At 45.0% G+C, this 25,888-nt stretch overlaps 2 protein-coding genes across 8 annotated transcripts in view; one reads left to right on the top strand and one right to left on the bottom strand.

The window, feature by feature from the left end:
* Window positions 1-375: 375 nt before the first annotated feature.
* LOC143513250 (E3 ubiquitin-protein ligase TRIM58) lies at window positions 376-12,610 on the top strand. 3 transcript variants are annotated; one of them, XM_077004421.1, is made up of 10 exons: window positions 376-488; window positions 4,724-4,803; window positions 5,133-5,231; window positions 5,442-5,543; window positions 7,320-7,481; window positions 9,254-9,391; window positions 10,900-10,951; window positions 11,291-11,317; window positions 11,413-11,439; window positions 11,695-12,610. In XM_077004421.1, the coding sequence occupies exons 2-10, from the start codon at window positions 4,741-4,743 to the stop codon at window positions 12,252-12,254; spliced, it is 1,230 nt and encodes a 409-aa protein (XP_076860536.1). In that variant the 5' UTR covers window positions 376-488; window positions 4,724-4,740; the 3' UTR covers window positions 12,255-12,610. The 3 variants fall into 3 exon arrangements, with proteins under 3 accessions (XP_076860536.1, XP_076860535.1, XP_076860534.1); XM_077004420.1 differs by lacking the exon at window positions 376-488 and adding an exon at window positions 745-887; XM_077004419.1 differs by lacking the exon at window positions 376-488 and adding an exon at window positions 757-953.
* A 134-nt stretch (window positions 12,611-12,744) lies between these two features.
* The window catches only part of itgb4 (integrin, beta 4), a 30,746-nt gene continuing 17,602 nt past the window's right edge, over window positions 12,745-25,888 (bottom strand). For 4 of the 5 annotated variants that reach the window (XM_077004417.1, XM_077004415.1, XM_077004416.1 and 1 more), the window contains exons 25-42: window positions 23,731-23,910; window positions 23,124-23,272; window positions 21,849-22,053; window positions 21,267-21,587; window positions 20,692-20,843; window positions 19,766-19,946; window positions 18,771-18,908; window positions 18,469-18,651; window positions 18,071-18,199; window positions 16,917-17,078; window positions 16,592-16,753; window positions 16,137-16,250; window positions 15,489-15,638; window positions 15,048-15,236; window positions 14,799-14,954; window positions 14,411-14,572; window positions 14,179-14,295; window positions 12,745-14,048 (exon numbers count right to left, since the gene is read on the bottom strand). In XM_077004417.1, the coding sequence (XP_076860532.1) occupies window positions 13,909-14,048; window positions 14,179-14,295; window positions 14,411-14,572; window positions 14,799-14,954; window positions 15,048-15,236; window positions 15,489-15,638; window positions 16,137-16,250; window positions 16,592-16,753; window positions 16,917-17,078; window positions 18,071-18,199; window positions 18,469-18,651; window positions 18,771-18,908; window positions 19,766-19,946; window positions 20,692-20,843; window positions 21,267-21,587; window positions 21,849-22,053; window positions 23,124-23,272; window positions 23,731-23,910 (2,990 nt within the window). In that variant the 3' untranslated portion in view covers window positions 12,745-13,908. The remainder of the gene's footprint in view (window positions 14,049-14,178; window positions 14,296-14,410; window positions 14,573-14,798; window positions 14,955-15,047; window positions 15,237-15,488; window positions 15,639-16,136; window positions 16,251-16,591; window positions 16,754-16,916; window positions 17,079-18,070; window positions 18,200-18,468; window positions 18,652-18,770; window positions 18,909-19,765; window positions 19,947-20,691; window positions 20,844-21,266; window positions 21,588-21,848; window positions 22,054-23,123; window positions 23,273-23,730; window positions 23,911-25,888) is intronic. The other variant, XM_077004418.1, reaches the window with a different exon arrangement.

Here is a 25,888-nt window from a genome sequence, read left to right on the forward strand (position 1 = left end):
AAACTGTCATTTCAATGTGTTGTGTTTGTGATGCCAGTCTAGTCCACATTGATGTTCTGGAGAAGTAAATTACACATAATATAATGTAATACATTTACATAAATAAAGGTCAATTAGTAGTGTTCTGTGATGTCTGTATGCTGGTGTAGTCTTCTGTGCAGAGCCCTCTATGTAGGGATTAATTCATGAGTAACAAGTTGGCCACTAACACATTTTGTATTTCTCTGGCAGCCATGTTTCTCCCAGGGTTCGGTTGCCATGGTAGCTCAGCACACGCAGAAGAAGGGGTTGCGTGAGCAGCTCGTAGTGATCATTTAAAGGCACAGGCCCTCCGAGCAGGGCTGTTAGGGGCTGTTTGGGGCTGCTTAGGGCTGTTTGGGGCTGTTCTGGGTGAGAAGCGTGCCATGATCGATGATCTTTATGGTGTTTAGACCAAAGCTGGTCACAAACATTTTATTAAAGTCCCGGGGAATTATATTGAGGGAAAGGTACACCTTTAAAACATGTAGTATTTTAACAATGTTATGGTACACCTTTAAAACGTAGTATTTTGAACAATGCTATGATACACATTTAAAACATGTAGTATTTTGAACAACGTTATGGTTCACATTTGAAACATGTAGTAATTTGGACTAATGTACACTTTGGCTAAAGTTTGCTAAAGACGATTCGCCTCTAGCTCAACAGAGGCTACGGTGTTATTTGACTGGTTGAGTATGTCGCCATCTAGTGGACACCGTCAACTACACTTTAAAACTTCGGCTTCCCTCGGAAAGTCACTCGGAAAAACAGTAAAGAGTAAACGGAGGGTGGAGGGGAAACGCAGGCGCCCTGGTTGGCAATGCGGAGGTCTGTGTAGCACTACTAAAGACGTCGCTCTAATGGTAGGATACTTGAAGGAAACTTTCATCTTAAGCTTTACCTCGCCACTTTTCAGATGGCCTGCCGAGGTACGTCGCTTGTCACTTTAGTTCCCTAATTATTCAGCCTTGAAGTGCGGGGGGGTTCAGCGTCTTAATGAATCAGCCTGCTGGAGGTTTCCTACCGCTCCTGGGACCCAATAGGGCTCCATGTAATCGCTGACCAGAGATGTGAGAGTGAATTTACAAAACAACTATAATTTATTACATAATCAGGCATGTCAAACGGGTTTAATACTACACGAAAATAGAAATTCCTGAATTATTTGAAAAGAAATGGCCCAAATTCAGAGACTGGCTTTATTTATAGACCAAGAGCATGATTCCGAGCTTCATACGGTAGACACGAGGTAAAGTGACACGGATCAGGTAAACCGACCTGTGTAAAACATATCGGGAGTGTGGCGTGTGATTAGCTCGCGATTAAATAATCGACAAGAGTGATGTTCAGAAGAATGTAAATGCAGGTTCCGCTCACACCGGAGTGGAAGGTAAGCGCATGTCAAACGTGTAGGAGTGACCGTCCGTGTACCGTGTCCGTCTGGGTTACAGTGGCGTGTCTGGGCACTGAAGTGTCCCGTACAGGATCTGTGACTCTGTTACTGCAGTAGTTACAGCAGCACGTGGTGGAGGTCCTGCAGTCTGCTGTCCGCGGTGGGGCAGGTGTCCAGACTTTCTGAATGTGTGGGTGTGCTGACTCGGCCCAACCAGGGTTGCCAGGTCCTACAAAAATATCCCGCACAAAATCTGTGTAAAACCCGCCCTTCAGAAGCCTAAACTAGCCCAAAGTTGTTGACGGGGGTGGCGACGAGTGTAATCTGTCGATCGGGGTGGGGTGGGGGTGCGAGTGTAAGTTGTCGACGGGTTGGGGCGAGTGTGTAAAATGGAGACAAATTAAGTATTTTTGGCAGATGCTATTTGCACCCGGGTATATGCAGCAGTATGTGTTATTTGCACCCGGGTATATGCAGCAGTATGTGTTATTTGCACCCGGGTGTACATAGCAGTGTGTGCTATTTGCACCCGGGTATATGCAGCAATGTGTGCTATTTGCACCTGGGTGTACATAGCAGTGTGTGCTATTTGCACCCGGGTATATGCAGCAGTGTGTGCTATTTGCACCCAACATTTTGATTTATCAAAGATTAGTACTATTCTTTTGTGTTCCATTTTACTTACAAATTATTTTACAAGAAGTGAAGATACTTTTATTTGGGGTTATGGGGTAGACCTGTTTGAATTTTGTTTTTCACTTGTGAGTCTTTTTCTTTACCATGCTTAGAATTTAAATAGCAATTTAATTATCCTAAGTCGCTTACCGCTAATGGCAGTAATCACATGGTAAATACTACATGTAATATACACTGCCAGTGATAAATAATGTTAAAACAAAATGTAACAAGTTAATATCTGTCTGTAGCACCCTGATATGTACACCACATTGTATGTGTCACGTTATGGTCCCCGACCCCTCCCTTTGGGCGTGTGTTTATGTCGTCTGCGTCAGTGGATCTCCGTGGGTGCGGTTGCGTCCTGTGATAATTCGTTTTACCTGTGGCTCGTCTCGTCATCATGTGGGGTTTATGTAGTTTGTCTATTTAATGTGCGTTCGCGCAGTGTCTTGTGCTCGTCGTTGATTGAGTCTACGTGTCTCTATATGAGTGTTAAACGTGCACTGTCTGCGCTATATGTGTAAAGACAAATAAAGTAACGTCTGTAGCGAACAGGATTCTGTGTCTCGTCCTTCACCCAGTCGCCAGCGTTACAGTATGATGTATACAAATATTCTTCCTGCCAGTACATTATCAGCCTCTTTCATTTTATTTAATTTCACAGAATGCAGAAGACAGATTTGATTTTTTAATTCATTTTTTCTGGATGGTTTGTACATTTTTTAAAGAAATAAATTGGGGTTTTTATTATTTACATCATGTTTAAATAAATTTTAATTTTGTGCATTGGATGGTAGCCCTCTTCACTCCATAATCTCAGTGCTCTCTGGAATTCCTCACAACTGTCGAAGGAGTATCCTTCACAAATGTTCTTTAGCTTTTCTTCCTTCTTGGGAGAAAACACAAATATTAGCTTATATAAAATAGTCATTACATTATAAGTCTGGCATATTGACTCTGTCATGCAAAAACCTTAATTCAAAAGGACTGTACATCTTTTGTTATACACATTCATGTCCTTTGTGTGTACTGAAACAACACAAAAATAGAGAACAAAAAGACAAAATTATATAATTTTACACAAAACTCAAAAAATAGACTGGACAAAATTGTTTTTGTAAGATAGCAATGTGACTGTCACGTAGGGCTACACCCCCCTCTCTGTCACTTGTTCCTGTCCTTGTGTCTGTGTTGTTCCCTGCGTGTCTGTCTCCATGGTTTCCCCTCGTCTGACACGCCCGTGTCATCAGTGTCTTCACCTGTGTGTCTAGTTTAGTTCTGTGTGTGTCTAGTTTAGTTCTGTGTATTTATAGTCCCAGTGTTTCACTTATCGGTTATTGGTTGTTTTGTTCTATTTGGTTAGTTTGTGCTCTTGTTATTCATGCTCTTTGGTCGTGTTGTGCTCTTGTTATTCATGCTCTTTGGTCGTGTTGTGCTCGTTATTCATGCTCTTTGTTCAGTGTTCTACGCTTTCTGGTCTGTGAGTTCTACTCGTTTCGTTGCTCAGTCGTCTGTGTTTTCTGTAGCCTGATTTTCTAGTTTGTATGCGTTTACCCCGTGTTTGGTTTAAAGTGTTCGTACGGTGTCTTAGTTTAATTCTTAGTATCGTCATGCCTGTTTATTTGTCAAACCTGGATGGCTCGCCCGTTATGACCCCTGCCTGTTTGAACGACTTTGATCATGATCATTCCTCTTAATAAATCTCGCTCTCCTCAGCGTTTGTGTCCGCCTCCAAGCTCTGTAGCGCCAGTTAGTGTTGCCACCTGTCCCGGTTTTCACGTCGCTGTCCCGGTTTGTCCCGGTTTTCCTTCTTTTTAATATTCGGTCGCGGCAAAAAATAAAAATTATTTAATGTCCCGGTTTTCACTAGGTTAGTTCAAACGACAATTTAGACTGTTTCTGCACACTTGAAATCTGTCTTTTTTTTCTCGCTGTGTCCATTTTACACCCCCCACCCGGTAACACTTTACGTTCGCCACTATTATGCTCTTATTAGCTCAAAAATATATCAGTGTTCGTTGGATAATAATTCTCACACTATTTCTTAAATATATATCTTAAAATGTAAAGTTAAATTGAGTGATGGACCTTTATACATAACTATTAACCAAATTCTGCTTACCGTTTCCTACTGTCTCCGTTTCGGTTCCTTTGAATTTGCGTCTTTTCGCTCCCGCGCATTCATTGGTAGACATGCGCAGATGGGTTCGCTTTTTTTTTATTAAGGGGTGAAAATAGCCTCGCTGTGTGGCAAATGCTACTTGTACCCGGGTGCAAATAGACACTCCGAGTATTATATCGCGATCGATTCTTAGTGTTGACTTGAACTTCCGCAGTAGCCCAACTCAAAAGTAGCCCAGAAAACCGCACCCCGCGACCCCAGAATTTTTACCCGCGGCAGGATTGTTCTGTGAAAACCGCGAACCTGGCAACTCTGAGTCCATCTGTGTCCGTGCGCGGCCCCGCGGCCCCGCCTCGTGCACGCGGTGGTCTGCTTCCTCAGGTCTCCGCGGACTGTAGTTCGCTGCGCAGAGCGATCGGGAAATATGTCGCGCTGCGGTTATTCACTCGCTCGCTCTTATAAAACAACTCAATAATCTCTGTTTGTCTCTCTCTTTTTCATTTTAGGACACAACTCTACCATCATGATAAAGGAATGTCTACAGTTTTTTATTGAACCGGCCAAGAACCTGAAGATCCACCTGAAGGTACAGTGACACACTTCATCATGGTCTTTCCTTCCTTTCTAATAAACCCTTCACCTCCTGCTGTGATAGCTGCCATCACTCTCTGCACTCTAACACCAAACCCTATCACCTAACCCTAACCCCAAACCCTAACACCTAACCCTAGCCCCAAACCCTATCACCTAACCCTGACCCCTAATCGTAATGCTATCCCCTAACCCCAACCCCAAACCCTATCACCTAACCCTAACCCCTAATCCTAACACCTATCCCCTAACCCTTAATCCTAACTCCTAACCCCTAACCCTAACTGCTTTCATAACTCTCTGCGTGTCATCCTGTGGTGACAGGAATGTCGCTGGAGATCCCGGCTGCAGAGGCGGATTCCGCTGACAGAGAGCCAGCTCTTCATCATGGAGCTGGCCAGAGACCTCACCTGGATATGTCAGGTGAAGACCCACCTGCCCCGCTACACCCAACTACATATAGAGTACACTGTCCTGCCTGCAGTGGTGGAGGTGAAGAATAAAACACTGTCTGGAGCAGTTACTCAGTTCTCTCTCTCTCTCTCGCTCTCTTTCTCTCTCTCTCTCTCTCTCTGTCTCTCTCTCTGTCTGTCTCTCTCTCTGTCTCTCTGTCTGTCTCTCTCTCTCTCTCAGAGATCAGACATTCTGGCTCATATCTGGAGTGGTGAGGATATTTGGCCACCAGCCATGTGTTGTGAGTTCATCACAGAGACTGCTTCCATACTGGAGATGATGGTCAGTGAGCAAGATGACCTGCTTACAGAATCCAGATAAACTCACTACAGAATTACACCAAGAATACAGAATCCAGATAAACTCACTACAGAATTACACCAAGAATACAGAATCCAGATAAACTCACTACAGAATTACACCAAGAATACAGAATCCAGATAAACTCACTACAGAATTACACCCAGAATACAGAATCCAGATAAACTCACTACAGAATTACACCCAGAATACAGAATCCAGATAAACTCACTACAGAATTACACCAAGAATACAGAATCCAGATAAACTCACTACAGAATTACACCAAGAATACAGAATCCAGATAAACTCACTACAGAATTACACCCAGAATACAGAATCCAGATAAACTCACTACAGAATTACACCCAGAATACAGAATCCAGATAAACTCACTACAGAAGTACACCCAGAATCCAGATAAACTCACCATAGATGTGACGTTGTGGTGCGAGAGAAGGACAAGGCACAGAGTCCTAACTTCTAGCATAAACGTTACTTTATTTAGTACAAAAGCGCAGACAGCGCACGTGGACCACACAAACATTCACATGTGAATGACTCTAACAAAGACAAGCAGAGGACACTGCGCGAACGCATATTAAATAGACATACCACATAAGCACCAAGTGATCACGAGACGAGCCACAGATGAGACCGATAAACATGCTCAGACACAACCACACCCACGAAGATCCACAGATGCAGACGACTAGACCTAGACAACTTAAACACATGCCCAAAGGGGAGGGGTTAGGGACTGTAACGTGACAATAGAATTACACTCAGAATACAGAGTCCAGATAAGCTCACTATAGAATTATACTCATAGACTCCACACTATACTACATACTCCCTAATAATTCTTCATTTACCCAATGTATAATCAACCATACAAATGGCACAGCACACACATTTACTTACTGACATTTACATACACTGAACAAGGCAGGGCAGGTTACGTCATACACCACAGTGGTTCATGTTGCTTCATTGAAGCTATATATTGCTACATAGATGAATAACAGTACTGAACACAGTTAAAATGGAAATCTATATAAACCAGTAACATAAACTTGTTAGATGTCACAACTGCAGATTTTAAGAGTTAGGAAAATGCCCAACAAGACTCAAGTGTATATGAGGCAAGTCGTGTGGTGATGGAGAAGACTCAGGCTCACTTGTGTGTGTGTGTGTGTGTGTGTGTGTGTGTGTGTGTGTGTGTGTGTGTGTGTGTGTGTGTGAGAGAGAGAGAGAGAGAGAGACACTGTCAGCACATTCTGGTAACACAGTCATTCTGACTGATTAGATGTACACTCACTTAGTGGCATAATGAGGTTATTGTGTTAGTTCTGTTTATTGCCATGTATGAAGCTCCATAAACTCTTGGTACAATATGGTCTTGTTTTCTTTAAAGCTCTGTGAATTAGGTCGTGTCTTTGTATCTTTGTTTATCTAAGTGACTATGCGAGCACCCAACATATGTGATCATAAGGAAACAAATAGATGTGATCATATGGAAAGTTCTCCATATTGTTAATATCTAATTAACTATTAGTGCAGTACTTAACAAACGTGAGGAAACGGAGAGTGTCATCACTTTCAGTCCTGTGTGCCTTACCCAGCAGTCCAAGGCAAGTCTGTTAAGACTTGAGGTCTGTCACACTGAATCGAGCCCAGCTGGTGTGTGTGTGTGTGTGTGTGTGTGTATGTGTGCGTTTGTTTGTGTGTGCTGAGTGACATACATTTGTTGCTTAGGAGAACACAGACGAAGCATTGTTGACACACACAGATGTGTGTGTGGTGAACAGCGACTGCAGAGAGCGCGTGGTGTGTGTATCGGGAGAGGACAGCAGCGACCTCAGCGAGCAACAGAGGTCTATCATGGACTGGACACACAGCCAGAGGCGGAGACACCCGGTACCACAACAACCAATCAGCTCCCTTCATCCACTCCTGCTGTCTAGTGCAGGGGGCAGTGAGGGCAGATCTGGTAAAGTGAAACTGTGTGGGGGCCAACCGTTATCTCATTGATGCAAATTATCGAATTATGCAAATTATTTCATGTATGCAAATTATCTTCTTTAATATGGAATAAATAAGGGGGCTGCTTTTTGTCTGTGTGGAGAGGTCTATGTGTGTGTACCAGGTCTACTGCCATCTTCTGGTGAAATATATAATAGTGGATATTTTATTTAGAAAATAGCAGGTGTGGTGGGACCAGAGACCATGGTTCTGTTCGAAATAGACTACTACATACTGGATACTGCATACTGGACTCAGTATATACTGGATACTGCATACTGGTCCTCGTGGTAGTATGCAGTACAGTTTCCAGTATGCGACAAAAGCAAAGCATACTACGGGGTCACGTGAACGTAGCGTTGCATGATGGGATGCAGTACACCACGAAGATAGCTCTGTTCGCGTACTGGAATATTTTGCGGAAGTAGTAGGTCATCCGGGTATGTTTCACGTACTGGAAATTTTCATTTTGGTCACATACTGCATACGGCATAGTACTGATTTGGGGCTCGATCAGTACGCCAGTAGTATGTAGTAGGCTATTTCGAACACAGCCCATATATATAATGAACGGTACTTCACCGTTGACTCCCATTGTGAATTTTTGAAGCTACCAAGATGGCTGTCATGGACGCTGCCATCTTGAATGCGCTTGCGCAGTAGATGAAAATTGGAGCCAGAGTATGCGCATTAGAACCGGTAGGCAGGACAGTATCTGCGCCAGAGACCGTATCTCCGCCCCAACTCTGATCACATTCGTTAGGATACGCCCACCAGTATAGACACTTTTGACGTTTTACAAAATAAACAAAGGTAAAGTTTTGCTGTAGAGAGTTTTGATAGAATTTTGCTGTTGAGCGCGTTCACGTTTGAGCGTCTGGTATTAGATGTCAGTCAACGCAGTTAACTGTCAAATCACCTTATCGCCACACCCCTTTAAGTAACAATAACTTCTATAAAATCTGTTTATCATAGAGAAAAATACTGGGAGCGATACAAACGCAATGGGGTCTTATAGAATTGACAAAATATAATTGCTCAAAAAATATAATTTCTCGTCCGGCCCGTTCACTTACTTGGGAATAGGCGGGGTTAAAAGTTGTACTGCAGCCAGCCACTAGAGGGCAGCACACGGAGGCTTTACTTTTCACTCATGTCATCCAGTCCACTTATATATACGGTCTCTGGGTGGGACGTATGTTGCTGATTTTATGGCATAAGTTGCGGGCCGAATTTGGACATGGCTGGTATAATGAGATGGACTGAGTAGTCCCCCCCCCACACACACCCACCACACACACACACTACCACACATACCCACCACACACACACAGCTACACACGTACGCCCACCACATACACACTACCACACACACATCTACACACATACACACACACACTACCACACACCCACATCTACACACACACACATATCTACACACAGACACACTACCACACACACCACACACACACATCTACACACATACACCCACCACACACACACACATCTTTACAAACACAAATCTACACATATACACCCACCACACACAAATCCACATACACCCATACACCCCCCCACACACACACCCATGAACACGCCTACAGCCACAGCCAAACACACACACACACACAGTGTTTTATCTCATGTGTTCTCTCTCTCCCCTCCAGCATGGCATCTGCCCTGGGGAGTCTGTGCTGGTGGTGTTGGGGGATGTGGAAGTACGGTGGAGGAGGGGTTACCTGCCCCACCTACAGTCAGCCATGGAGCTGCTCATTTGGGTGGTGCTCATGACTCAACTGGACAAGGTCTGAGTGTCCTTCCTCCACCCACTGCCTATATAACACCCCTGCCTTCCTCCACCCACTGCCCATATAACACCCCTGCCTTCCTCCACCCACTGCCCATATAACACCCCTGCCTTCCTCCACCCACTGCCCATATAACACCCCTGCCTTCCTCCACCCACTGCCCATATAACACCCCTGCCTTCCTCCACCCACTGCCCATATAACACCCCTGCCTTCCTCCACCCACTGCCCATATAACACCCCTGCCTTCCTCCACCCACTGCCTATATAACACCCCTGCCTTCCTCCACCCACTGCCCATATAACACCCCTGCCTTCCTCCACCCACTGCCTATATAACACCCCTGCCTTCCTCCACCCACTGCCTATATAACACCCCTGCCTTCCTCCACCCACTGCCCATATAACACCCCTGCCTTCCTCCACCCACTGCCTATATAACACCCCTGCCTTCCTCCACCCACTGCCCATATAACACCCCTGCCTTCCTCCACCCACTGCCTATATAACACCCCTGCCTTCCTCCACCCACTGCGTATATATCACCCCTTCCTTCCTCCACCCACTGCCTATATAACACCCCTGCCTTCCTCCACCCACTGTGTATATAACACCCCTGCCTTCTCTGAGACTAAACATAGAGCACCCCAGTCTGAATACAGAAAGATTTTGGTCAGTTACACATCAACTCTTTGATCAGTTGAAAGAGAATGTGTTTGGTGTGTGCTGAAGGACTAATCACTCTAGCGATTACTGTTCATGATTAAAAAGGATGGTTTGCTATTCATCCACCCCTCTCTTACTATAACATACAGCAGACATATATGTTTACCTAAACATATAGCAGACGAAAACATGTACCTAAACATATAGAAGACAAAAACATATACCTAAACATATAGCAAACGAAAACATATACCTAAACATATAGCATATGTATACCTAAACATATAGCGGACATATACGTTTACCTAAACATATAGCAGACGTCTACGTATACCTAAACATATAGCATATGTATACCTAAACATATAGCGGACATATACGTTTACCTAAGCATATAGCAGACATCTACGTATACCTAAACATATAGTGGACATATACGTTTATCTAAACATATAGTATTTGTAATTGTGCATAGTACGTCATCCATTGCCTCAGGGCCGAGAAATGTAGCATCCAGTAATCTCATTGTCCTGAGTACAAAGTCCTGCTGTAGACATGCATGATCAGAACACACTGAGAATAACCAATTTAATGTCATTGATTGAAATGACATACACACTCTTGTGATTTAAGCACATGATTTTTTGTGTGATTAAATCAAACGTGTGCTCCAACACACTCAACACTGATGTGTCTACATGGATCATCTGAGTAGGATTAGGGTTGGAACTAAACTCAAGGACTCAAGCTTTGAGGTTTGGTGTTGGAGATGCTGTCTGATTGGGTGGTGTTTGGGCTCTCTGATTTGGTGCTGTCTAACATTCTGAGTTGATTGACAGGAGCTCATACCCAGACTGTGGCTTGCTCATAAGCAGAAGAGGAAGACCAGCAGTAAGTGCATTATGATATCTGATATCATGAGACTGAAGTCAATCTGTGTCTACGTGAACGTTCCTCTGCTGTTGTACATGCCAGAGAATGGGTTAGCTTCTCAGCTTCTTCGGCACTTCTCTGGAAGATTTACACTGTCTCCTATAAATGCTGAATCAGCAGATGGTGACGACTGTGGTTACACAATATGTTTGATCTTATCTGGGGTCACAGTTCAATTTGAAACTTTAACATATCCAAAATCTGACTTAAATATCTCAGTCTCTCCCTCCTCATGTTAATGTGTTAATATGCTTTAACATATACAAAATCTGATTTAAATCTTCTCTCCCTCTTCAGGTGCGCTCCAGTACATTCCACACACGGGTACGTACCTACACACACTCACTCTCACCGTTACACTAGTTAACTAGTCGTCTCCGTCTAGACGTGATGAAGGACTGCTTCTCTGTCTTCCTCAGTGTGGGACTGGATCTGTCGTTCAGCAGGTATGCCTCTCCACTTTGCCCATTCTGTCAGGTGTTCCAACTCCAGTCACACGGGGGGAGGAAGATTACCCACCATTTCAGTTTCTGGTTCTGTTACGTTTTCAGTTGAGGTTGTAGGTTGGTTATTCATTTGGGTTCAAACTTAATGTTAAGCAGATCAGGAGTTGGATTTAGGTCAGAGGGGTCACGAGGTCAGGTGGGTTTTTAAATCTCACGAAAAACACAGTGTGTTACTTCACTGCACCCCCCCTGCAGTGGAGGTGACCCTTGACCCAGGGACGGCACACCCCGCGTTGATTGTGTCTGATGACAGGAAGCGGATGCACTGCAATGTGGAGTCCCACACGGTCCTGCAAGGTCCCCGGCGTTTCGACGGCTGGATGTGTGCTCTGGGAGCGGAGGGCTTCTCCGCAGGTCGACACTACTGGGAAGTGGAGCTGGGAGAGCGAGACTGGCGCGTGGGCGTGGCCACAGAGTCGGCCGCTCGGCAAGGTTTCGGCCCGCTGCATGCGGGAAGCGGCTACTTCACCCTGCGGCTGGAGAGGGGCGTGCGGCTGAGCGCCCTGACTGTGCCCGCCACCACGTTGCCCTGTTCGCCTCTGCCCCGACGTCTGGGCGTCCACCTGGACTATGAGCAGGGCCAACTGTCCTTCTATGACGTCCAGAGGCGGGCGCACATCTACACGTACTGCGTGAGGTTCAGGGAGAGGGTCTACCCCGTGTTCGGCACAGCCGACATCATGAGGGAGTTGGTGATCAGGCCGGCAGCCTTGAGATGGCCCTGCCTGTGTGAGCAACCGTGTCTCTTCAGCTGAGAACACACACACACACACACACACACACGTCTGTTCAGGTGAGAGAACACGTGCACGCCTCTTCTGCTGACTGAACAAACATACAGCATGCCTGTTTTGCTAACACACACACACACACACACACACACACACATTCTTATGCTGGGTGAACACACCACTGCTTATCTCAAATGACATATTTCTGCAGATTTATGAAGACTTGTTCAAACAGCCTCACTGGCAAACACAGGATGAGTTTAAATGTAACCAGTCAAATAGTCATTTAATTAAAATGCAATGTATGTTCTATGAAATACAATGTATTTGACTTTTTAAAGAATTTCAGTATTTATGTAACATGTTTATGTCCTGAAAATCTAACGCCAACCATGAATAGACATGCATGAATTTATAAGATCTTACACACACACACACACACATGCTAAACATGCTGTTTTCAGGAAGCTGTGAATGCACAGTGACTCAGCAGCATCAAAGACACACACACACACACTCTTTAATGCAGATTTAATGTACTGTAAATAGAAGCAGAAATCATTTGATCTCATCAAAGACACTCACACACTCTCTTTAATGCAGATTTTATGTACTGTAAATGGAGGCAGAAATCATTTGATCTCATCAAACATTTGTCAGTACCTGGTGTGCAAACGGGTCTCATTGTAATGCACTGAATGACAGGAAACTGAATGAAGTTTTATAACATTTTAAATGCGAAGTGCTTGCAGTGGTTAATGATATACCTAATAACAAAATGAAACTGAATAAAATGAAATAAAGTGAAATGTCTGAGCCTTTTAACATGATACATATTATTACTAATGTAAAAAATATTTAAAAATCATAACAATGTAAAACTTTGATATATTAAAAAGTTACAAAAAGCATAAGATATTTTCTCCCAAAATGGCAGACGCATATTAAGCCAGCAACATTTGCATATTGTATGAATTACTGCAACCTTTAAAAGCTCAGACTTCAGACCCCAATGTGTGTTTTGATCCATGGCCAAGCTTCAACAAAATATCTACAATCTGCAAGAACTCCAAGAAAGCTGATGTATGCGTCCCAGTGCTGAAACAGACGCGAACTGTGTGAGCTGAAGTTAGATGCGTGTACAGGTCAACACACCCTCGTTAGCTATGAGAAACAACAGCTGCATCTCAAAAACGACACACCCAAACAACAAAAAAACATTTAAGACAAAATTAACTCAAATACTCAAACGTCTGTGTGAGCAGTTGCTGATAGAAGCTCTCCCTAGTCTAGTCTCGAGTCTAATGTAGTCTGGAGTCTAATCTAGTCTCTAGTCTAGTAGCATGGTTCCACCCACAGAAGAGAGCTTTAAAGGTTTGGTACAGGAGCTTTGAACAAAGGCAGTAACTAATATGTCTTTTGTTTACACTCAATGAAACACAATAACATCAGTCTTGTGTGTAAAGGTGGTCTGGTAAAGTGGCTGCTAGGCCCAGATCTCGAGCATCTCCTCTTCATCACTTCTCATCTTCCTCCTGGGACTACAGTCAGGTGCACATAGGGTCTACAGTCACTTCAACACAGACACACTGTACATGGACACCAGGTGTCTACCGCACAGACACTCTGTGCATGGACACACTCATGTCCTTGGGGGGCATTTGGGATCTGTTGGAGGTCAGGCTTCATAGTACTGTTTCTCCACCTTTTTGGTGACGGTGGATGTTACTCCTCTCTGCACCATCTCCACCTGCCGCGTGACACTGCCGCTCATCTCAGTGTGCTGGGTCACCTGTCTGCTTGACATCATCATGCCATCTTAAACACACAAAAACGGACGTGTCGTTAACAAACCTACATTTGTATATATTCTTAAAGTGTTATTTTCACATGGATGTTTGTCTCAGGGATGGTCAGATCAGTGTACACCTGTCAGCTCTGTCTCTACCTGAAGTGATGAAGGGCTCACTGAACATGGTGTGACTGGTATGTGTGGTGGTCTGTGTTGGCAGACTGAACACGTCTCTCTTCATCATGGATTGGCTGCTGTACTGACCCATAGATCCTGAGAGAGTGGGGGGTGATTACGTTTGAAGGCACTGAGACACTGATTAGTCAGAACAATATTCAACTGTTGAAGCAGAACATGCCCTGTGAAGCATGTGACGTGGGTGTCATACCGCCATCTTGAGATTCAATGGTGATGATGCCCTCTCTCTCTGGCCCAAAGCCTTGCGTGGTCTGGGCTTGAACTTTGAACTTGTAGGGCACATTCTCACTCAGGTCAGACACAGTCAGAGAGGTCGCAGTGTTGCCACTGAGCTGGAAGGAACGCATATCTCCTGCAGGAACATCACACACATATGCACACACACACTGTCATTGGGCTCTATTTGAACCTTTTCTAACAGCATATTATATTTAGGGCATTCCAGAGTCAACAACAGCATTCTGTTTCAAATCTGCAACTTCCTGAATGTTATTAAACCGGTTCAACAGTGTTAGAGGAACTCATAAACACTGATAAAGCTGAACACTCATATAGTGGAACTTGAGCGAGATAATGACCTCCGCCATGCAGCTGTTCGCAGGTCACCACGTAGCCCAGAATCTCCCCGTTGGGCTTCCGGGGTTTGTCCCAGCTCAGCTGCAGTGTCTCTGGACTCAGGGCAGTGAACACCAGGGGGCCAGGAGCACTGGGGGTACTCAGTGTGAATGCAGAGCCTGGACACAGACACATTAGGTCTTGTTAGGACTGCTGGTTGGTTCTTGGCTCAACTCTGTCCCCTACAGATGTTTGAGGTGAAAATCGCTCACCTGGCACGGGGCTGAGGGGGCTCTTGGGGTCCACAGCAGACTCAATGGTGATCACGCCCTCTCTCTCAGGACCCCAGCCCTCCTGGCTCTGAGCCTTCACCTTGAACAGGTATGACTGGTTGGGTAGTAGGTTCTGCACCACCACGGAGTTTTGCGCTGGGTTTGTAATATCCATACGCTTCATATCGCCTACAGGACACACACATGACCACCAGCACACCACCCACCATTAAAGGCACAATAACAATCACAATTTAAAGCATAAACCAAATGCTGTTAAAGGGATAACAATTACAAAACACCCAAGCAAGTAATCCTGAGTAGTATACAGCTGCTCATGTAAATATTGCTAGCACTAGGACCAGGGAGCATCCAGCAGATGGGACTTCCCTGGATGCTGCTGGATGTCCCCATCTTCTGTCCAGGAGCGCTGTCACTGACCTCCACTGAGGAGCTGATAGAGGACGCAGTATCCAAGGACAGGCGTGTCGCAGTGGGGTTCCTGCCAGCTGACCTTCAGTGCAGTGGGGCCCAGCGCAGAGAAGACCAGCCTGCTAGGGGTTTCGGGCACACCACGTGGAAACCGTGAGTCTGTGGGTATAAAGCAACACTCTGGTTTACGTCAGTTAAAATTTTGGAGGAACCGTTGAAACTTGAGATGAATCTGAGCTCCATAACAAGGTTGAACCCGTGAAGGTTTTGCTAATTAACTGATTACTTAAATCATTAGTAGTTAAACCCAAGAATGAGAGCTACAGAGATACTCACACAGAAACACTGGCCTAAAGGATACATACACTGTATGGCTCTTAAAGTTACTCAATTACACTTATCATCTGGTCTAAACAGTATATTTCTGCTCTGTATGTGTTCAGAAAGTAAAAGACCTGCAATAATTTGTATCAGTCAGCAAAATGTACTAATTAATGCTACCTGCTTTCTTGAGCTAACTATCTAATGAGCTAACGAGCTAATGAGAGCTAACTAGCAAAGTCAGGTTGTTGGAAGAAAATCCTGGTGAGGAACTTTATTTGATCCTGAACTATCCAGGATCCTCAGTCTGCATCAGACGTTTCTTGGTCCACTCACCCTGGAGAACCCGGTCCAGGTTCAGCAGAGCCTCATTGATGTCTTCGGACTGAGCGTGAACACGAGAGCTCAGACTGTAGTTGGTAGTTGTAGCGTGACTGAAGCTAGAGCCGCCTGAAAGAGTGCCACCCGCAGGCGATCGAAGGGAAGTGCAGCACAGCATGTGGCAGGACAGGGCGGGGAGGCCAGACAGACATGCCAGCGCACGCGGAATATTCGTGGCAGAATGAGAGCAACGTTAGGCAGGGGGAGAAAGATGGCAGAGTGAGAACAGAGCACCAGGAAGCTAAAGGTTCCTGCCCAAAGCTCCAGTACAGGGCAGCTATTAGTTCAGGTAATCAGGTAATGATGCCTGTGAGCTAAAGCTTGGACACACACTGTGAGCTTGGATACGCCTATAGTGTCAAAATTTTGGAGGAACCGTTAGTGTCAAACACCTGTGAGCTTGGACTTGCCTAGAATGTTGGAGAATCCGCTAGTCAAATCACCCATGACAATGGAGTCCCTCACACCATCTTCATAGTAAGCCCTGTTTTCAGAGCGCTTCCTTAAGGTCACTTCCTCTGTGTGAAGTCCACCACCTAGCTGGATGTCATGTCTGTGTGGCATAGATCCCCCTGGGGAAGAAAGTGAAATAACCCTAACTTGTTGTTTTGATGGAATACAATTCCTCAAGCTAGTCACATTTGTGCCTGGATTAGAGATACATCTATGCGGAGATACATCACTCTCAAGGTGCAGGTCTAGAACCTGCTACAGAGGATGTGAGCATGTGCCCACCTCTGCTGGATATATACGTTGTTGTGGTGTCCAGTGATTGGTTGGCGACTCCAGGACGAGGAGATATGTTGTAGCTGGTGGAGGACATGCTGATGTTGCGTGTTAGGGAGCTATCTCCACCTGGGAACATAAACCGGTCCCACTTCCCATTTGACATCTGGTCTGTAGAAATAAAGATAGGGCAAAAAACAATTAGCATTAGCATCATGCTAGTAGGGCAAACCGCAGAACCTCAGATATCCACACAGGGCCGTGATTACACCACAGCTGCTCAGAAGAGGGCACCTCATCACCTCACACACAGCCACTACACTGCTGCAGGTCAGAAGAAGCTTCTTTCTCCCACGGCAGCTGTAGCGGCAGTGGTTGTGTGACTAGCGAAAGTATTAGCGGCTCCTCTGAGAGGCCTTAAGCCAGTCAACTCCATTCTCTGATGATCCCCAGCTATGGATTGCAGAATCGTTTTCAGCATTCAGTAGTTTTTCAACTTGACACCAACCGAAAGCATGGCAGCAGGTTGTCAGACAGAATTTTGAGACAAGCTAGCGTTCCAGAACAGGACAGCACGTCGGGAAGAGGGCGGTCTGGCATGCGGTCTAGCAGGGCGCATGTTCAAATCTTCACCTTGCGGAAAGACACCTGGATGTGGGGTCTGTGAATACGTAGGGGAGGGTGACTCGTCGTCTGTGCTCGTCCTTCGCGGATGGGCGATGATGTCAGCAGGCAGTTTCCAGGACACTGTGCGGAGATCCAGGTCCGAGCCCACTAGCTTAACGTGCTGCCATAGCTTGCCTTCAACAGCCATGTGGGAGAAGCAAGCAGAGCACGTGTAGACGAGCTGAGGTCACTGACTACTGAACCAAAGCAACACGGGGACGGACATGGAAGAAGACCGTCTGAGATGAGGAGGAAGCCGCCTGAGGCCCCTCAGTGCCAAAGATGAGGGATTCAACTGGAGAAGTTGAGGCTGCGAGGTCTAATATCAACTCTTGCAATAGAAAGGAAGTCAATTATGTTTGAAAAGTCCCATCAACGGCAAAACTGATGCTGTATATAATGAATAATGAAGAAAACTAAACTATCCAGTACAGGAAGTCTGTATTCATTGCCAAGAAACCATAAGTATGGATCTGTACGTTGGTTTAAGCACCCACCTTCAGATACATCGGACACGCTGGGTCTGGCAGAAGGGGAGCGCAGAACTTCGTTACTGTACATCAGGAAGCTGTCGTATTCCTCACCCCCCTCCGCATTCACGATCGGAATATCAGGAATAATGGGAACTATGGGAAAACATGGATAGCACACCATAATCACCAACACTAGAAGATTCCAGGCAATAAAACTACAGAACCCATACAGAAGAACTACAAAATCCATGCAACAATATAAAATCTAGTCTTAAAACTGACATGTCTTTATTAAGTTTTATAAAATCTCCATGACAAAACAGAAGAATAAGTTAGAACCTGCACTACACTGATAAATCATACCCAACAGCGACCTTTACCACCCCTAGATCCCCCAGAGAACTTACTCCTAAAGGACTTACTAGACATGGGACGGATGGGCTGGGTTGCCAGATTGATGGTGGCATCTCTGTAAGGGCCCCAGCCCACCTTGTTTCTTGCACGCACTTTGTAGCAGTACGTCTGAGATGGCTGCAGGTTCTCGATGAGCAACATACGTTTCTTTGGGTTGTCAATCTTCACCTGCTTTTCAGGCCCAGTGGACCCTAAACATGGAAGAAATGCTTGTAATGAACGCTTGGAAGAAACACTTCCATACATGGCTCTTGTTTCAAACACTCATTTATCTGTGTTGCTTTTGGACACCAACATTCTGGCCACTCACTTCCGTCCTTGTTGATGGGTGTGTAGATGACCTCATACTCTGTGATCACACCATTGGGTTCTGCTGGCTCAGCCCAACTCAGCTGAGTAACTGTTGGGCCAATGACGTTGAAGGCTAGGCGCCCTGGTTCACTGGGGACTGTACAGAGTACACCACTAAGAAAATAATTTCAGGGCAAGAGACATTTTAAAGACATTCCCCAATTACCCCAGCATGTTCACATTTTAGTGATAGCTTCCATCTGTCCAGAGCCAGGTGCTGTAAAATGACATTCTTTGCCTTTTGTAATTTGACTATAGAGGTATAGTGGGAGCAGGACTAAAACAATAACCCACACACTCAGGATACTCAGAGGAGAACCAATGATTCACCCAGGGCTCTCAAGTCTTGAATTCATTTCAGAGTGTGAGAGTCGGTGGCAAACGTAAGTTGATGAGCGGGGGGGGGGGGGGGGGGGGGGGGGGGGGGGGGGGGGGGGGGTTGGCGAACGTAAGTTGTTGAGGGGGGGGTGGCGAACGTAAGTTGTTGAGCGGCGGGGGGGTGGCGGCGAACGTTGTTGTTGTATTTCGCGATCGATCGCCAGTGGAGGGCGACATATATATATATATATGGACCAGAGGTAAATAAACTAGTTTTTTTTTTTCGCCGTGTGAAATCGGAAGTGTGGCGTGAGAGCGTGTGAAGACGGTAAAATGCGTGTGTCACACGCTCAATGCGTGAGACTTGAGAACACTGGATTCACCTCTGCTAGAATGTGAGCAAGTCTGTAATGGGACTGGATGCATGTTAGCCCCTAACAAAGATGTTTCTCAATTTTAGAAAACCAGACAGGCCAACATATCCAATCAAAGATCTCCAAAACATGCTAAACCTGCTAAAGTATTTGATTAAATGAATGTTAGCATGAACCAGTTAGCAAGCGCTCACTGTACATAATGCTAATTATTGCTACAGTCATTGTTAGCCACATTAGCTTTTTGGATGAAGTAACACACCATCCTCAAAGGTCTGGCACTGTACTATGTCACTGTAGTCTCCATCTCCCTGTGTATTGTAGGCGCAGACTCGCGTCTCATAGTCGCAGTAAGCGTAGAGGTTTGTCAGCTCTGCCTCAGGGTTCTTCACATCTATCACCTGGGCATCTGCTTCAGGGTCTCCATAGACCCAGTACTTCACCTGAACATGGAGGAACACATCCATGACACATCCGTTAAACATCACGCAGAAATCTTTCCTGGGCAAACGTATAGGCTTGTCATCATTGTAGCACATCATCTACTAAGTATAGACTATTCTCAATATTGTATTAATCCATAATATAGACCACTTGATGTGGTTTTCTGGATTAACCTAATTGAATTAGATAAATCCTGATCTTATCTTAAACTGCAGTGGCAATTCCCCAGTAAAAATCCTGTCTTGGTCAGGCTCATGATTACTCTGCAGTCAGGACACCACAGGTCTATCAAAGGTCCACTGTGCATTACAGATGCGTCTCTGAAGAACTCCAACATTGTCCATTGTTTTTATTACCAGTTAAAAGTGTAACATGGATGCCCCAAATATGTAATTAATTACTTATCATATAATGATTTATAATATCAGTGATGCACTGATATATCAGTCACTGTTATGTAATTAATTACAGATCATGAGCAGTTGGCCAGTGTAGTACACCACACTTGTGTGAACCTGATCAGTACCTGATCAGGAAGAGAAACATCTGTAGCAACCAGGACTGAGGAACACTGGAGTGTGAATTTAAAGTGCTGATTATGGCAATTTGAAAAATATATATTTACATTAAACTTGCTTTTAAATTAATATTATTGATTAATATGACATCAGCACGGTGATAAGTGATAATGCTAATGTAATGCTGGATGTTGTGAGGATTCACCTGTTAAGTATACTAACTCACCTTGTAGCCCTTTGCGCCAGGCTGGGAGTTCCATTTGAGGCGGATGTTGTTGGGGCCCGTGGGCGAAGCCTCGATGTTAGCAGGGGCCTGGAGCCGACCGCTGGGCGACGATGCTTTCAGCAATGGTGCTCCAGGCTTCTGCACCATATCTCCTGTTTGAAGCAGGAACAGAAAGGAAGACATGTAAGTGGGCATATGTAGTCTATGCTAACATCACAGAGGTCCAGAGATCCACTAACAATGCTAATATCATTACTAATGCTAACATCATAGAAGTCCAGGGATCAACTACCAAGGCTAAAACCACAGAGGTTTGGGGATCCACTACCTATGCTAATATAGAGGTTTGGGGGTCCACTACCTATGCTAATATAAAGGTCTGGGGATCTATTACCTAGGCTAACATCAGAGAGGTTTGGGGATCCACTACCTATGCTAACAGATGTTTGGGGATCCACTACCTATACTAATATAGAGGTTTGGGGATCCACTACCTATGCTAATATAGAGGTTTGGGGATCCATTACCCATGGCACTGCACACAGTTGGACTAGTAAGTGATGAGCATGACTCACCTCTGGGGTCAATGATGTTGACCAGGGTGGTCTTCCTTTCCTTGATGTAGCTGTTGGCGCTGGGATCAAACAGCTCCAGTTGGAATGTCTCGGGCTTCACAGGGCTGGGGTGCGTACGTGGATCAATCATGATAATCTTTTCTGCCTCTCCTGGGGCAAACGAGAGCTGGCCAGACAAGTTGAACCGAGAGGCGTTCTGTGTGCGCCAGCTGACACTGGAGGGATTCTCCTGGCCTTGCGTGCGGATTACGGGGACGGTGTAGATCGGATCAGTCATGTTGAAGCTCTGACTGCTATTCTTAAACATCATCGTGCTAGGGTCTGTAAGAGACAATATTACACACAGCTGACAAATATCCCAAAAGGAGACCTTGGTAACTTGGTAATCAATCAGAACTTGCTTGCAGTTTGTAATCGAATACAACTACGATTTCACTGTAATATTTTATGCATATGGATGTACAACCCTGATTTTCAGCTGATGGACAAACACTATGAACCGGTCTACAGGTCTGATGTTTAGGGAGACTGATTCACAGAGAGGAGAGTTGGAGGTAGGAGCTTTGCTGATCTGGGCTTCACCTTGCTTGTCGGCGATGTTGATGGTGGTTCGCGGGTATCGGCCCAGCTTGGCTCCCTGGCGTGGGTTGCTCAGGTCCATCACAAACTGTTTGGGCTGACTGCTCAGCAGCGGGTCTCCCTCACGGAGCTCCAGCAGCTTCACTGGCACCATCTTCTGCGTCTCTCCAGGTGTGTATGTCAGGTCACCATCCACCGACACATAGTCCTGAGGTTAGAAAGCAGGAGTGGAAAGAGTTCAGCAGCAACATAAGGGTCTGATTTATAACAGCTGCAAAATAGGGGTCTCATTTATAACAGCTGCAACATAGTGGTCTGATTTATAAGAACTGCAACATAAGGGTCTGATTTATAACAGCTGCAACATAGGGGTCTGATTTATAACTGCAGCAACATAAGGATCTGATTTATAACAGCTGCAACATAAGGGTCTGATTCATAACAGCTGCAACATAGGGGTCTCATTTATAACAGCTGCAACATAGTGGTCTGATTTATAAGAACTGCAACATAAGGGTCTGATTTATAACAGCTGCAACATAAGGGTCTGATTTATAACAGCAGCAACATAAGGATCTGATTTATAACAGCTGCAACATAAGGGTCTGATTTATAACAGCTGCAACATAGGGGTCTCATTTATAACAGCTGCAACATAAGGGTCTGATTTATAACAGCAGCAACATAGGGGTCTGATTTATAACAGCAGCAACATAAGGGTTTGATTTATAACAGCTGCAACATAAGGGTCTTATTTATAACAGTTGCAACATAGCTGTTTTGGGCATTGGGGTAGTCATGGCCTGGTGGTAGGGAACTGGTCTTGTGACCAGAGGGTCGTGGGTTCGATTCCCAGACCTGAGGCCATGACTGAGGTGCCCTTGAGCAAGGCACCTAACCCCAACTGCTCCCCGGGTGCCGGGCTAGGGCTGCCCACCGCTCTGGGCACGTGTGATCCACAGCCCCCTAGTAATCACTAGTGTGTGTGTGTGTTCTAACTGCACAGATGGGTAAAAAGCGGAGGACAAATTTCGGTGAAAAATTACAATTGACAAAATCTGGCACATTTTTAGGGGTCTAATTTATAACAGCTGCAACATAGGGGTCTGATTTATAACAGCAGCAACATAAGGGTCTGATTTATAACAGCTGCAACATAAGGGTCTGATTTATAATAGCTGCAACATAGGGGTCTCATTTATAACAGCTGCAACATAGTGGTCTGATTTATAACAGCTGCAACATGAGGGTCTCCTTATAGATCGTTAGGCCTCACACCTTCTTGTCCTTGGCAGTAAGGTCGCGTGTGCTGTAGGTGACCTGTGTTCGACCATCCTCAATGATCTCACGGCTAATAGGGATGTTAGCCACACCCTCCTGACGAGCAAACGTATATGATGGCTGAAGGAAAGTGAGGATGCTCTTAGCTGTAAATACACACACACACACACACACACACACACACACACACACACACACACACAATTACTGCACAATTATACTCAATATGCATAATAAAAATCTTTCCAAGAACCTTTAGTATCTGGGTGCTCTGAGACATAGTAACAGTGATTTGCAACCTCTGACCATGTTCTGACAGAGTCTAAATAATAATTATAATAATAATACTTTATTTTTATATAACGCTTTTCTGAAACCCAAAGACGCTTACAATACATAAGGAAACAGAAACATACAAAACAGTACAAAGAAAATTAAGCAGCAGAGAGGCGAGAGAGGCCTATGATCTCCCTGCTGCTTAATTTTCTTTGTACTGTTTTGTATGTTTCTGTTTCCTTTTTGGATTAGAGGCGAGTCTTAAGTTTAGATTTACATGTGGAAAGAGAGGGAGACTGTTTGATCACAGTTGGAAGGGGGTTCTCACCATGTTCCTTGATGACAGTAATGTTGACCAGCCGTTTTCCGATTTTGGCAATTCCAACAGGAACGTCAATGGCCTCTACCTGCAGCTGCTTTTTATCATCATCCTCATCTTTGATGAAGAGTGGAACATGAACGTCCACGGACTCCACGCCCTCTTGAAATTCTACAGCACCCATGGCCTCTGAGGGACAAACAGCATATCGCTGACTGACGTCTGCTTCTCACCAGCACAGACGCAGAAGCTCAAAGAATGACTCAAAGACTACCAGTCTGCAGATTACTGCTACACACCATAAACAATTAAGAGGAGGAGATATATGGAGCATGAAGCACAGTAAATAAAAGTAGAATAAAAACAGGCCTAAACATGATGATATCATGAAATGCTTGTCAGCCCTGGACTGTAAAGAATAAGTGAAGCTACACTATATTGCCAAAAGTATTTGCTCACCCATCCAAATGATCTGAATCAGGTGTTCCAATCACTTCCATGGCCACATGTGTAGAAAATTAAGCATCTAGGCATGCAGACTGTTTCTACAAATATTTGTGAAAGAATGGGTCGCTCTCAGGAGCTCAGTGAATTCCAGTGTGGAACTGTGATAGGATGCCACTTGTACAACAAATCCAGTCGTGAAATGTCCTCCTTCTAAATCTAAATATTCCACAGTCAGCTGTATTATAAGAAAATGTAAGTGTTTGGGAACGACAGCAACTCAGCGGCGATGTGGTAGGCTATGTAAACTGAGTGGATACTGAAGCACAGTGCCAAGTGTAAAGTATGGTGGAGGGGGGATTATGATGTGGGGTTGTTTTTCAGTTCCAGTGAAAGGAACTCTGAATGCTTTAGCATACCAAGACATTTTGGACAATTCTTTGTGGGAACAGTTTGGAGCTGGCCCCTTCCTCTTCCAACATGACTGTGTACCAGTGCACAAAGCAACATCCATAAAGACATGGATGGCAGAGTATGGTGTGGATGAACTTGACTGGCCTGCACAGAGTCCTAACCTCAACCTAGAACACCTTTAGAATTAATTAGAGTGGAGACTGAGAGCCAGGCCTTCTCATCCAACATCAGTATGTGACCTCACAAATGCTCTTCTGGAAGAATGGTCAAAAATCCTCATAAACACACTCCTAAACATTGTGGACAGCCTTCCCAGAAGAGTTGAAGATGTTCTAGCTGCAAAGGGTGGACCAACGGCATATGGATTAGGAATGGGGTGTCACTTAAGATGTGTTGTACAAAGTGCTATATAAATAAATTTGACTTTGACTTAAGATCATATGCGAGTTGTTACGTGCATGGAGTGCATGTTGTGTTTTTCTGTCGACATCCATAGGTGGACTCGTTGCTGCTACAAATCGCCCTCTGGCCGTGGACAATCGACATCGTCGTGTAACCAATGGGACGTTGTAGGAGGCAGGCGTTCTGGCAAAAATGATGGCTACAAGGACGGACGAGAGAGAGAGGCACCTGAACAATGTTTGGCAGAGTTGATGTGTGTAACCTGGTATAGGTTGGCTGAGTTGTGTGTTGTGCATATAGAAAACCAGTCTATCTCTATATGTATGTTTCATATGGTGTATGTTGGTGGTTGTCAGTTCTCTTGAATACCCAGAGTGTGTAATGTGCCCACCGTTCATGTGGGAGGCTACGGTGGGGTAGGTTAGTTTCTTTCTCTTGTTTGTAGTATTATTTTGTTGTATAGGTGTTAGGAAAGGAGGCGGGTGTCACTTTTGCATGTTTGTTAGGTTAGCGGTTTGTTAGGTAGGGAAGAGTTTTTTTTCTTTCATTGCTTTGATGCCGCCCGTGACCCACCGTAGTCAGATATGTGTATGAATGGAACAATATGGGCATTGACATCCAGCCTGTTGAAAGACGTTATGACTTTTCTCTATGTACATCTGTTTATCTGTGTATTGGTTCTCTGGACCAGTAAAATCTCTAGTCGCTATCAGCTTGACTCCGTGCCGTGTATCCATCTTATTCCACCCTACACCCGGTAACAGTCCTGTGCACCCGTAGAGAGAGGGGGGGGACGTAACAAGTGGGGGCTCATCCGGGATGTCTGTATGCTTGTTACACTCCTCTAGGTCTTTTTCCATCTGTCCTGATATTACAGGTAGCATTGTGAGATTAGTGCTGTGTGTAT

Source organism: Brachyhypopomus gauderio, chromosome 4 (genome assembly GCF_052324685.1).
Source record: "Brachyhypopomus gauderio isolate BG-103 chromosome 4, BGAUD_0.2, whole genome shotgun sequence".
Taxonomy (NCBI): domain Eukaryota; kingdom Metazoa; phylum Chordata; class Actinopteri; order Gymnotiformes; family Hypopomidae; genus Brachyhypopomus; species Brachyhypopomus gauderio.